This window comes from Diadema antillarum, unplaced genomic scaffold (assembly GCF_040938485.1).
Source record: "Diadema antillarum isolate AM-2024a unplaced genomic scaffold, OU_Dant_1.0 scf00000138, whole genome shotgun sequence".
NCBI classification, from domain to species: domain Eukaryota; kingdom Metazoa; phylum Echinodermata; class Echinoidea; order Diadematoida; family Diadematidae; genus Diadema; species Diadema antillarum.
In genome coordinates this window covers 400,990-413,891 of record NW_027271027.1, presented here as the reverse complement: position 1 = coordinate 413,891, position 12,902 = coordinate 400,990, and the positions used below count along the sequence as shown (strand labels likewise).

At 40.0% G+C, this 12,902-nt stretch overlaps 1 protein-coding gene and 1 long non-coding RNA gene across 2 annotated transcripts in view; both read left to right on the top strand.

The window, feature by feature from the left end:
- The first annotated feature begins 211 nt into the window (after nt 1–211).
- The window catches only part of LOC139721109 (bifunctional epoxide hydrolase 2-like), a 33,410-nt gene continuing 20,719 nt past the window's right edge, over nt 212–12,902 (top strand). The window contains exons 1-2 of the mRNA XM_071632439.1: nt 212–513; nt 11,362–11,387. Of these exons, the coding sequence (XP_071488540.1) occupies nt 292–513; nt 11,362–11,387 (248 nt within the window). The 5' untranslated portion in view covers nt 212–291. The remainder of the gene's footprint in view (nt 514–11,361; nt 11,388–12,902) is intronic.
- LOC139721100 (uncharacterized) lies at nt 8,016–11,296 on the top strand. The gene is made up of 3 exons (XR_011710205.1): nt 8,016–8,094; nt 10,174–10,352; nt 10,907–11,296. It is a non-coding gene; the product is annotated as an uncharacterized lncRNA (long non-coding RNA).

Here is a 12,902-nt window from a genome sequence, read left to right as displayed (position 1 = left end):
TGCCAGTTTGCTGGCATTATGTGCACCTGAGTAAACCCGACGAGCAAGAATTTTCCCTCTCTCCGCAGTAAAGAGCAAACTTTGATCCTTTGTTTCTCTGTACAAACGGAGTACAAACCGCGCTCGGGAAGGACACACCCACCTCTTCATGCAGCAGAATGACCCATGCACACTGGCACTTACAGTAAACATTACCCATACTATAAATAGATAGAGCGAGCCAGGAGCCTGGAAGCCGGGGAAACACACACGTGAGCTGAAGGCAGACTGGTCGCTCTTAAATGCAGAACAATGACAACGAGAATCCTACGGACTATTGTCACAAGAATATCGTATTTACGGCTTGGAGTGAGCAAATATTCTGTCATAACTCAGTTGAACGGTGGAAGGATCTGTGCTTCTTTCCCAGAGCGTTCATTTTCTACAGAAATGGCCAAGAACTCCAACAAGAAGGCAGTCGTATTTGATTTAGGAGGTGTCGTATTCGAGCCACCTCAGAATGCTATCAGTAGGGTTGCCGGACACTTTTCAAAACACAATCTTTTTACAGAAATGATACCTTACCTGTGTACACAACAGCGTTCCAACTGCCGAAATTCGTCTTTTTCACGGTAAAATTTCCCCAAAAGCGTAAATTTCCGAGTTAAACTGACACCAGTTTCGCTCCAAATGATTGGAATATTAATTAGATTTCGCGCGTGCATACGTGCTCGAGATCGGTGTTCAGATTTGGCCAATTCACGTGACTTTTGGGCGGAGCTATGTCAGGTAATGATCTTGATCGAAGTCGTTTGTTTACTTTTCTGCAATACTAATTAAGATTAGTTGACATAGTTCGGTACCTACAGTTCACTCCTCATTGTAACCAAGTATTCCAGATCGGCAATTTTCTTCTTTTATACCGACCTTTCTCGTAAACTTATAGCCCATACCGGTGGATGTGAAAATTAATCTTCATTTCGTAGTAGTAACCCAACTGCGAGTCAAACGTGAAGCATGTTCCGGCTGCAGATGTGTGTTGTACACTGTTGAGCGATAGGACTTGGTGATTCGTAAGTGGTGGCTTTGCCCCTAAATTTCAACTTAAAAATGAAAAGCAATTTCAATTTGAATAAGTGCAGATGTTGTTTAGTCGTTGCCGTATTATGACTTGCAAAATTTGGTTCATAAAAAGATCTCTTTCTGTCTAGATCAAGATTTTTCTTGATTTGGTTAATCGTGAACCCTTCCAGAGTGTGACAACTGATGCTCGGAATGAAGGATTGGGGACTTGTGCGCAAGTGTAAGCGCATTGGTTTATGTGCATCAGCAGTATTAACTACGGACGGGTTTACGATGACCGAATCAAGAAAAAATCATCAATATGGTCAGAAAGAACCATATGAAGAACCAAATGTAACACGTCATGAGTTGTTTACAGTTGAACTATATCTGTACGAGCTCAAACTGAAAATTAAATCAAATTTTCAAGTTGAATTTCACGGGCAAAGCTACCACGTACGAAGCACCATATTACTCCGCTGTCAGGCTGGCCGAAGTCAGTTGTGTGCGGGTGAATCGGGTCCGTTGCTCACTGTACCTCCGTTCATCGCATCGGCGTGCTTGTGTTGCGTGCGTGCGTCATTCTTCCGGACTGACTGGCCAGCTAGCTGTGTGTGTAACGAAAGTTTCATTTTTAGTCAACAAGCAAGACGTTCCGTCGTCCAATTTTTCCTCTCTCCTCACCTTCTACTTCCTCCTGACCTATTCCTCTGCTTCCCTTAGTACAAACATGGTTTTGACAGTATCGAGTCTATATTTAGAGTTGTGGTTGCCCCAAGCTAGTACGAGTTGCTCAGTGCTGTTACACAAGCCCCGTACCCCTTTATATTATTCACAAGAAACGACAGATGAAACTGGTGATATGATGGCAACATTAACATTGATTACAGCTAGATGAACTTCGATTTTTTTTAAATCTTGTCACGTGACAAATTAGCACTATACTCCATTTATCTTTCTTCACAAGATAGAAATATGAAACGATAATGGCGATATGAACAGCCTCAATATTTACCCTCGTTGTAGGGAGGTATAATGAAGAACGATTATATTGAAATCTGCACTTATATAGTCATGTAAAAAGGCCTTCTATTACTAGTTAAGTATCAGTCTGAAAAATCATAATTTCTGAGTAGGACTTGTGTGACAATTCAACGTTTCATAGTAACCTCCATGGATAACAACCAAAATACACAGCTATGTTTTGATTAAATTGTCCGTGTGTCAGCATTTGGTTATCATTAAAATCAGCATCGCCGATGACTAGGCCTATATACTTGTACATCTAGTTTCACTCTTCACAAAGAACATCTATTAGGAAGACAAGAATATGTTTGTATATGCATGTAATACCGTTTGAATGCACCCTAATTGAAATGTGTTATAACTCTGCCTATAGATGCAAACTAATACACGTCCTTCCGGCTCGCTTGTGACCTGTCATCTCGCCTTGAAGGGTGTGACTTTCAGCCAGGGCCTGACGGCAGCAGGAGTGATGAGGCTACGGAGGGCAGTCCATCCTCCCGCCAGGCGATGAATTCTGGTGCGTCTGTGCTTCCAATGGCAGATCGTCGTGGAAACGCTAATGTGCTGAGATATCTACAGTTTATCCAAAAAATAAATAAATAAATAAATAAATAAATAAATAAATAAATATATATATATATATATATATATATATAATGGAAACTGATTTCGCAAAGGATCGGGGAATACTAGTTATACTAATGCGAGTGTACAGCTATTTCCTCCATTTTTGGAACGAAACTTCATTTGTTTTTCACACAATATGCTTATCAAAGCAAAAGAATGTCAATATGGAAAAAAATTCCTTTTATCGCGTATAATGAGTTAATCTCGAATACTATTGTTGTGTATTGGAATCAGGTTCCTATACTACGCTGCAGAATGACTTCTGATACACACATTCGCTATTTAAGTATTTAATCAAATCTCTTCTAGTTCTAATAATATATATCATGTATAACTTCGAGCGTCAAATCCCATATACACTTGAAAAGTACGACTCACTCGATACAGCCCCTATTCAAACACACAAAAAATGATCAACATACAATGAAGATGACAATGGGGCGGGGTCTTGAAGTTGAACAGGGATTAGTTTTGGCATGGAGAAGGTATACATCCATTAAGGGGGATTAGACTCAACATCAATTCCAAACAATGAATGGGGGAAGGACAAAATGTTTGGTGTTCATTCATTGTATTGATCTAATGGTCGTAAATCGTGGCCTTGCTACTTGCAGATGAAACAAAAACCCCGCGGTATTAGTGTTTCAAAATACTTCTTAGATGTGAACTATGCATGGATAGAATAACTATTGTAAAATTTAAACTCCGGTATAATCGATGTTATGTAAGTTTGGTCAAACATACAAAATGTGAACAACAGAAAAAGTTTCCAGACTATAAAACCGCCAACAGTTAGTTTAATGAGGAAAAATACTGATATCTCTTTATATTTTAGGTTTTTGCAAAAAATGTTAGGATGATTAGTGTACAACAGACAACACATATGAATCATTATGGGATATCTTAAACGTTTTTAAAATCAAAGTTGGAAGGGTGGAGCTGATCATTCTGACACCGTTAATACAACAGGTGCCGTGCGCGGAGCAGCGTTTCCGATACATTTAGCATGGGATAGCTCAGGCAGGGGACAAAAGCATCCCGGTTTTGGCTAGTTTGCAGGCACAAACCCTTGTTAGTCGTAAAGGAGTCTGCGCCAAGACTACTATATGCACCACTTCGGCACTGTCCCATAGGCCCTGTGTTTGGGAGAGGCTGCAGTGCAATGGTGCGTGTATTAGTCTTGGCACATGCAGACTCCTAATACGACCAACAAGGGTTTGTGCTTGCAAACTAGGTTTTGGCTGCATTGAATATGCACTGAAGTCAAGTTCCGTCTTTAACAATGGTTGTTTTGGTTGAAGATTTCTTTGCTTATTTTGTATAATTATCATGACCAGCACATTGAAGCCTAATAACAGGAGCAAGCCATGGTTCCAATAATCTCGAGTGAGCATTGCATGGGACATTGGTGATACAATGTACCAACAAACAATAATACGTGAACTCACGCAGATTTCCCCTCAGAAAGGATACTAGTAACCTCTACTTCATTGTGTACTATGATTCATATGCATCACTTCTATTTGTCAGTGTTTAATATTCCAGCCCTTAATCCATGATTATAAATGGCTATTACATACCAAACATCTTACGTTTGGAATTAGATGGATTGCCCGTACGCGTATTAAAGTGTTGATCTCTGTTGACCGGAAGATCGTTTTTGTACCTGGTCGTCGGGATAATGTTCCGTCCGTCCGCGGAGAATGCTGCGTCTCGCTTCATTCATACAATCCCCTCTACTCTAGTAAAGGAGGCGGAGGAGAGCCGTGAATGGAAAAAAAATACTAAAAACTCCGCAAGGACGGATTTTTTTTTTTGTCTTGAATCTATGTACGCGGAAAAATCCGTCTGTCTGGGGGGATTTTGTAAATTGTTTTCCTTGTCTGTTTTTACTTTTACGGTTCTCCTTCAGATAGGAAGGAAGGGATTTCGTGATGCCTCCCCGCCCGGGCCGGAACATAATTCCCGGCAACAACGAACAAGATAGGAACCGATCTTCGGTCAAGCTATTCTATGATCAGAAAACTGCCTGATATAACTTACTATACTGACATAATACACATCACATGACTGTATGAACATCAAAGGAATAGAAAACTGAAATGTCTTCTTACCAATTGCATATGCCGCCCAGAACATCTGAATCCCTTCTGATGAAAGCTGCTTGGATCGCTTCAGGTCAGTTCTCTAATATTCGTGGCAAGCGCATGGGAGATACAAAATGGCGTATGTTTGGGAGAGTCCTTGCCTTTATCACTAGCGGGAGAGAGGCCTGATGGGTAATATAAACCAGGGAGGTTTATAAACAATGCCGCTGGAGAGGAAGAGGGAGAGAGAAAGGGGGGGGGGGGGGAGGGGGAAGAGAGAGAGAGAGAGGAAGAGAAGATAACAGACTGATGTGTGAAGAGAGATTGATGACGAGCGAGTGTGTGCAGGAGTGTGCTCCCCCCCCTCTCTCTCTCCCCCCTCTCCCTCTCTCTCCTTGTGTGTGTGTGTGTGTGTGTGTGTGTGTGAGGGTGTGTGTGTGTGTGTGTGTGTGTGTGTGTGTGTGTGTGTTTGTTTGTCATGCATGTTAGTGTATGACCGCATCATTGTTCCCGCCTTTTTTCTTATCTCCCAACAGAAGCTAATACATCGCACGGCCTACGAAGCTCCTTGAAGCTGACTTGCAGAGGAATACACGCCACTGGTACCGAAGAGCCAAGAGCAACAAGCTAAAGTCACAGACTCTGATTGGCAGAAGGAAGATGTTAGTAATGTGAAGAAAAGAGCCTGCAACAGTCACCTCTCTGCCCACATGAACCTGCAAGCATACGACAATAAATACAGGAACCATGCAGGAACTAACTCCTCGCCTGATCCTACGGGATGAAAAGAGGGCTTGGGCAGGGCCTTGGGGGCAGTTCCCAAGTGCGCTCAACCAAGATTGATGTTGTTTGTTGGTGTATAACCCCCCCTAAAAAAAAACAAAAACAAAAACAAAACAAAACTACAACAACAACAACAACAAACACAAAACAAAACAAAACAAAAACAAAAACAAAACAACAAACAAACAAACAAACAACAACAATAAAAACCGGAATTAGTCACAATTTATGCTTCATGAAAAACAAAATTGATGCACGGTTCTATACCTGCGTATCAGCCAATTCTTGGCCACAGCAACAATTCAGCGTCATACCTCCGCATTTTTGAACTGCTTTATCGCAAACATATTCGCCGAAATAACATTAAATTATTCTGAAAAAAACCCCGAACAATAATATGCTTCGAAACGGGAATTCAGCGAAAAAACAAACAAACTACAAGACTTATTAGTGACCGTTTTACCATTCTCATTTTCTCGCAAAGACCGAATTCGAAGTGTTTGAATATGAGTCAACGATGATTATTTCGGCTGCTTCGCTTTATACGCGATTAAAATTTGCTAAGCGCGTAAAGAGGAGTATTGGTCATGTACGACAAAACATCCAACAAAAGAACCTGATGAATCAACCGTTTAACTTATCTAGAGTTCGCGAAACGAATTCATCACTCCGAAGTGGTTCAACAAAAGCCGGAAAAAAAGTCGAAGAACAGCAGGTGAACATAAGGACAATAAATAAAATTCTGGAATGAAACAAACAGATAAAAAGCACACGATATCAAGTTTGAAAACGAAGATATATACGAATCTAGCAATAAAGACCAATTCTAAAATACTATTTTGCAAGTTCAAAACAATATAATCATCAGGGATGTGTATACGCTAACAAGGATTGACCACTACAATGAGACTACGCTGCTTCTATGCTTGCTAACTCACTGTTTCTCATTTCAATATAAAATGTATCCATCTACTACCAAATTATACCGACATGACAAAAGCACACACAATCATACAGAATAATCAACCTTGACCGACATACTGTAAAGTTACCGCAAAAGTTATTTGTGTTTATATACGCCGGAAATGTCACTTTCACACAAGACAAATTGCATAGTTCATCTTCAAGATGTTATAAAGGGTAATTGAAATACACCGTAGTTGTAATATATCAAGACGTTAGAATAATGTATTGAATGTTAATTCTGATGACGAAGAAATCCCAGCAAGAAGCAGGAAATTTCGAACTTCATGTGAAACTCCTCAAATATAATAAAAGCATCGTGTAACTGAAAGCGGATACAACATCATCATTTTACTTATTTCACACCCAGCAAGTTAATGCAAAATAGAAGAAACACGTATAGCTTACCAATGTTGGAGGCTTTGAAAAGTTTGATACTGCATATAACGACTTTTGATATGTACGAGGTTAGAGATTTGGTGATCCTATCACGCTGGCGTTCGAGAAGTACTAGTATACTGACTATAGCATATGGCATTCCGGCTAACTTTTCAAGCCCAGGTTATCGCAAAAGACAACATAGTTCCCACGCCAAGGCTACCAGCAGTCGGGTTCAAACAACAGGGGATTACAAAATTTGAAAGAGGCCTTTGTTGTGTGCTTGGGAGGTCAAGTTTATGACCAATTAAGATTGAGCTTAAGCGTCTTAACTTCTTATCGCAATAGAGGCTGGAAAGCCATAGAAAATACGAACACTATGGGCTCAAGGGGTAGCGCAGCTGTAAGCTGCGTATCAATATTGAGTTGAAGTGCTTCAGGTGTATATAAAAGATACATGTAGGCCTACACCCGCCAATGTACAAAATAATTGTCAACATAGATGCATGAGTTATATCACAATACACAATGCACAATCAAATATTTCCGAACATCATACACGAGACACAACACTGAAATAACGCGAGAAATGACATAAAGTATGTCTTCACCTTTTATACCGTTGTAGTATGAGTAATCTTTTATTTTCGTTCCAAAAATAATAGTGACAGAAACATAACAGAATCATATGACACAATGAATCATTTTGTATGAAAATTAAGATAACAAGTATGATAGCCCTATAACCTGAAATAAAACGAAATGATTATATAGATAACCATGAACACTAAAAGATATGTTGTTTGAAGGAAAGCATGGATTGTTATCTCTGCAGTACAATTTCTCCTTTTGCTTTCTTCTTCAATTCAATCTTCCTCTTACTATAGAGCTCACTCTTTCACTGCTGCACAACACACAATCTACCCCCCACCCCCACCCCCACCCCATCTCTCTCCCCCTCTCTCTCTCTCTCTCTCACCTCTCTCTCGGTTTTGTTTATATTACCCAGGAGGCCTTTCTCCTCCTCGTGATCAAAACAAGGCCATTCTCTGTTTAATGTCCCTCGCCACGCCACGCCACGTAGTATCGCATTGTGAAACAGAAGGCACGCTCTATTCATAGAGTACTGTGACACGCTAAATCTCTTCCTCTCTTCCGCAGAAAAAGGTCCATGTCGCCATGACAGTTGGTAAGAAGACCATTCAATTTTTTAGTCTGTTTATGTTGTATCTATATTCATATTTATGGCAGGTCTTCTAGCAGTAAGTTATGCTGATTAACACTTCTAACAGAAAGGTTTGCAGCTACGGATTAATTCTGCTCTGCCAGTAGAAGAGAGGCAGAGGTGTATCGTGAGTGCGGGATCGAGAGAGAACGAATGTGTTGCACGGCGTGGTTTCTTGATGTCAACGGGAAACTCAGCACAGCTATATTCCATTGGAAGTATCATTTATTCGTATCATATAATGTTCTTTGTACTTATAATATCATGAAGTTTCAATTAACTGTGAAATCCTGATGAAGTTCAAACTCGAATATGAATGAAGTTGGTACGGATTAATTCTGCTCTGCCAGTAGAAGAGAGGCAGAGGTGTATCGTGAGTGCGGGATCGAGAGAGAACGAATGTGTTGCACGGCGTGGTTTCTTGATGTCAACGGGAAACTCAGCACAGCTATATTCCATTGGAAGTATCATTTATTCGTATCATATAATGTTCTTTGTACTTATAATATCATGAAGTTTCAATTAACTGTGAAATCCTGATGAAGTTCAAACTCGAATATGAATGAAGTTGGTACGGATTAATTCTGCTCTGCCAGTAGAAGAGAGGCAGAGGTGTATCGTGAGTGCGGGATCGAGAGAGAACGAATGTGTTGCACGGCGTGGTTTCTTGATGTCAACGGGAAACTCAGCACAGCTATATTCCATTGGAAGTATCATTAATTCGTATCATATAATGTTCTTTGTACTTATAATATCATGAAGTTTCAATTAACTGTGAAATCCTGATGAAGTTCAAACTCGAATATGAATGAAGTTGGTACCGTATTATACTGGTAATCGTGGTATGCAAATTCGGCAATATGTCACAGGAATATATGCCTACGATTGGAACATCGTAATGAGAGTATAGCTTTACAACCTCAATTCTTTCTAGTTTATTATTGGCTTATGTGATGTTGAGTCTATGTTTATTGCATAAGTAAGCAAAGGTAGGCACATATCAGTTTAATTCAATAACATACATGTCATACTATATAGGCCACGTCCAAGCAGTCACGCACACAGCGCGATCGCTTTACAGCACTGAACATGCCCCCTGTTCATAGAGTACACGTACGCGTACGTACTTAGTATACTGTAAAACATGATATATTCGCGGCATGAATTTTTCGCGAATTGGATCGACAGCCTTTTTCGTGGTATGAAATTTTCGCGAAGTGCCACTGGCGTTCAATGCATATAGTGTAAACAAGGACTTTCGCGTGCATTTTAATTTCGCGAATCTTGGCGCTCGCGAAATTCGCGAAATTAAAGTGCACGCGAAAATTCCTCGTTTTACAGCATAAACCAAACCCGACGTGGTGCGTGGGGATAACACGCGATCAAATACGAGTACCTGCATACAACAGGTACTGCGTTCTTTATAAGCAAGGCAGATGAAAATAGTTTGTTAGATATTTGACAATTAGATCAATTTTGGTTAGAATTCTTAAAGGAGAGATCATTTAAATTGGAATACAGAGTTTACGGTGGGAGCCTTGCATGCTGTCCCGTAGCGTTATGGTAAACGTGTGTAACGTATAGCGTGCGTACGCGTACGCGTGCGCATATGGGGAAAATATATGGCATTATATAATGGATTCAAGAATGTAGCCAATTGGAAGCGCTGAAATGAGTCACGTGTGCGCTCATGATTTTTCTTATACATGCATGCGCAGATGTTACAAGTGCGTCGCGCGCTACTTAGTACGCGCTGTCAATCCTGTAAACAACTTCTAGTTAAACAACTTTTCGTTATTTGGTTATTTGGTTCATTGCATAAGATTACACATTTTTCCCCAGTAAATTTATGTACCTTCATTGTACTTTTTCGTATCGTTTTTCTTTTCTCTTTTTTTTTTCGATATGTAATCTCAAATGTATAATTCACATGGTTATCTCCAATACCCTGATTGGGTGACATGAGATAAATTAAATTGTCATTGTCATTGTCAATTGTCAACTGTCAAATTGTCATTGACCTTTCTCTTAATTCATTTCTAGTTCTGGCTGCCGTGCCATGCCAGCCGGCCTTTCCTTGTGCATAACATGTGTGGCGATGGCCTACGTATATGTGCGGGATTTCCGAGTGCGACGTGCGTAAATGTTTGGGACGAACATCTTCGGACATCTTGACTTTTGAGCGAGTGCTACATGTAGCTGACTGGTATTGACCCACAAAGGTACATGAAAAATTCTGTTAGTTTCCGACCCATTTCATAAATCAAATAATTAGTGGAGATGCAGCTCACTCTCGGGCATTTACAATGTAGTGCAACATGCACTCGGCTTCGCCTCGATCGTGCATGTTTCACAATTGTAAATACCCTTGAGTGCGCTACAACTTCATTGACGTACTCTCACCTGTGTATTATTTGTATAATTATCGTAATTGCCTTGGCCAAAGACTAAACACCGGAGTTCAGTCGGCGTTAGCTCCGCCTATTAACAGAACCTGCATGACATCATCTCATGAATAAAGGGTTTTTTCCTTTGCGCAAAAATGCGCTAGGGCCCTTGGGGCCCAAACCGAATGGAAAAAATCATAAAAAATATTTTGCAAATGTGGATACATGTTCCCAACGCGTCCTATCAACAGTAAAAGTGCTACATTTTTTTTTATGTATAGCTCCTTATCAAAGCAAACAATCTAATAAGTTTCTGAAAAGATAAATAAAGGGGACAAATGTCTGTCATTTCGACTACAAATTGGATTTTTTTGATGTACCGTCGACAGGGCCCCAGCCAAAGAAGTGAAAAGGTGTGGGGCGCCCGCTACTAGGATTACACGGGGCCCCTGGGGAGGGCGGGGCCAGGCATTGCGCAATCACTTTACTCAGCATGGTCATCGATTGAAGGTCAACCGTCAGCATGTACTCGGATATATTTTGGAATATTCTGCGTCTTCCACATCATGTTTAGGCAAGTCTTTCCGTAATAATGATTTACAATGTACAAAGTTTGTCATAACTGCATATCGGGGTAGGAAAGTGAGATGAACGTGTAGAATTTGTGGTAAGTTTATGAGGATTCATTTCATTTTTAATGGCGGCGGATGCAATTTGACCCCTCATTCATTTTGACGTACGCGGGGTTACGAGATGGTGCGGATTGATTAACACGTAATTAAGCGGGTGTCCAATTTCTGAAGGCTATGTCCTTGACGTTCGGCGTCCCTACAGTATCAGACAGTACGGGGTATCAATCGGGCTTCCCGGGTAAGTGACACAACCAAAGCACGCAGGTTGTCGATTGATCTACGCCGTCACGGTATCGGCAGTACTTGCTCACATGCTCTATATGGGTAACACTAAAATAATTACTTTTGTGAGCCCTACTTAGCCCATATATTGCATCCCTGTTCATACTTTGTGTTATACATCAACTGTGTATGTGTTTACATCAGCTTTGTCATTTCCATGTGAATGTTTGTTATGTTAATGTTATTGTCATTTCCATTTGGTTGGCTGAATAAATAGTAATAATAATAAATGAATAAGATGCTGATCCTCAGTTTGTGTTGTGACATTACATTATTGCGAGAGTACAGGCCTTACGACTTTGATGTTGCTCACTAGTATGATAGAACTCATTTTGCCACTGCATGGAACATGATTTTTGAGAAAAGAAAAAAGTGTGTATTAATGCGAAGAAACTCCATACCATACATTGGAATTTATCATACCGTGGAAATGGTCTAATAGTTACCAAACTTATTTGCCCCTCTGCACCAGGAAAGATGACAAAATTTCTGTGTGATTTAGGCTTTGTACAGCTGGAGTACATGCATGGACATTTGAAAACTTCATCAGGGTTAGGTCTATAGTCGTCTATCTTATGGGATCTTGCCCAAAATTTCTTTAGATTTGTTTTGAATGTATTGATGGAAATGCTCTCTAAACTCTACTACATAGTGACATACGATGGTAGACTGTTCCATTCCGATATCACTCTTTGAGAAAAAGAGGATTGCTTCAACTCCAGTAGAGGTCTGTAGTCTATATCTGGCTCGATTGGCACCATTGACCAATGAAGGGAACCTATATGTTGCAAATCACTTTTCAAGTGAACAGACCTACATGTACCAAGCATTATTCATGCTTTAGTTATTGATCTTGATATGCAAATTGTAACTTTACTCTGAAGTGAAAGATTATAACGATATACCTACTTTGAAAGAAAGCATTGAAATCAAAGTCTTTTACCTTCACAAATTCAATTTACTCAAGCTGTGTTCTGTGAATAAGATCCAAATGCGATACGGTATGATGTAGGATTTATTGTACCATTTTTTTTTTTTTTTTGTGGGGGAGGGGGGATCTGCATGCCTTGAAGCTGTTAGCAAAGATGTTGGGTATTAGACACATTTTGCTGTGAGTGAAAAATGCTCTCATTTGATAACAGTCCACTTTTCAATACAAATGTCCGTCATTTCAATAATTGTGAGTTTTTTTACAGTGTTTAGGCCTATTTCTTTAGCAGCACAATGAGAAGTCACGAAATATTGTGTGCTACATTCTCGTGATGTTCGCTCTGCGCACATACAATTTCCAGTATTTCCACAGTATGAATTGTCACATTCAGAGCTGGCAACATGCTCTGGTACTGGTACGATTAAATGCAATGTCCTTGCAAAGGCAAAGATCTGATATAAAAAGGAAACTTGGTTGTGTTTTCAGGATTTGCTTCCATCATACAATTTACTGGGGCCTAACAAAATTATTGACTTGTGA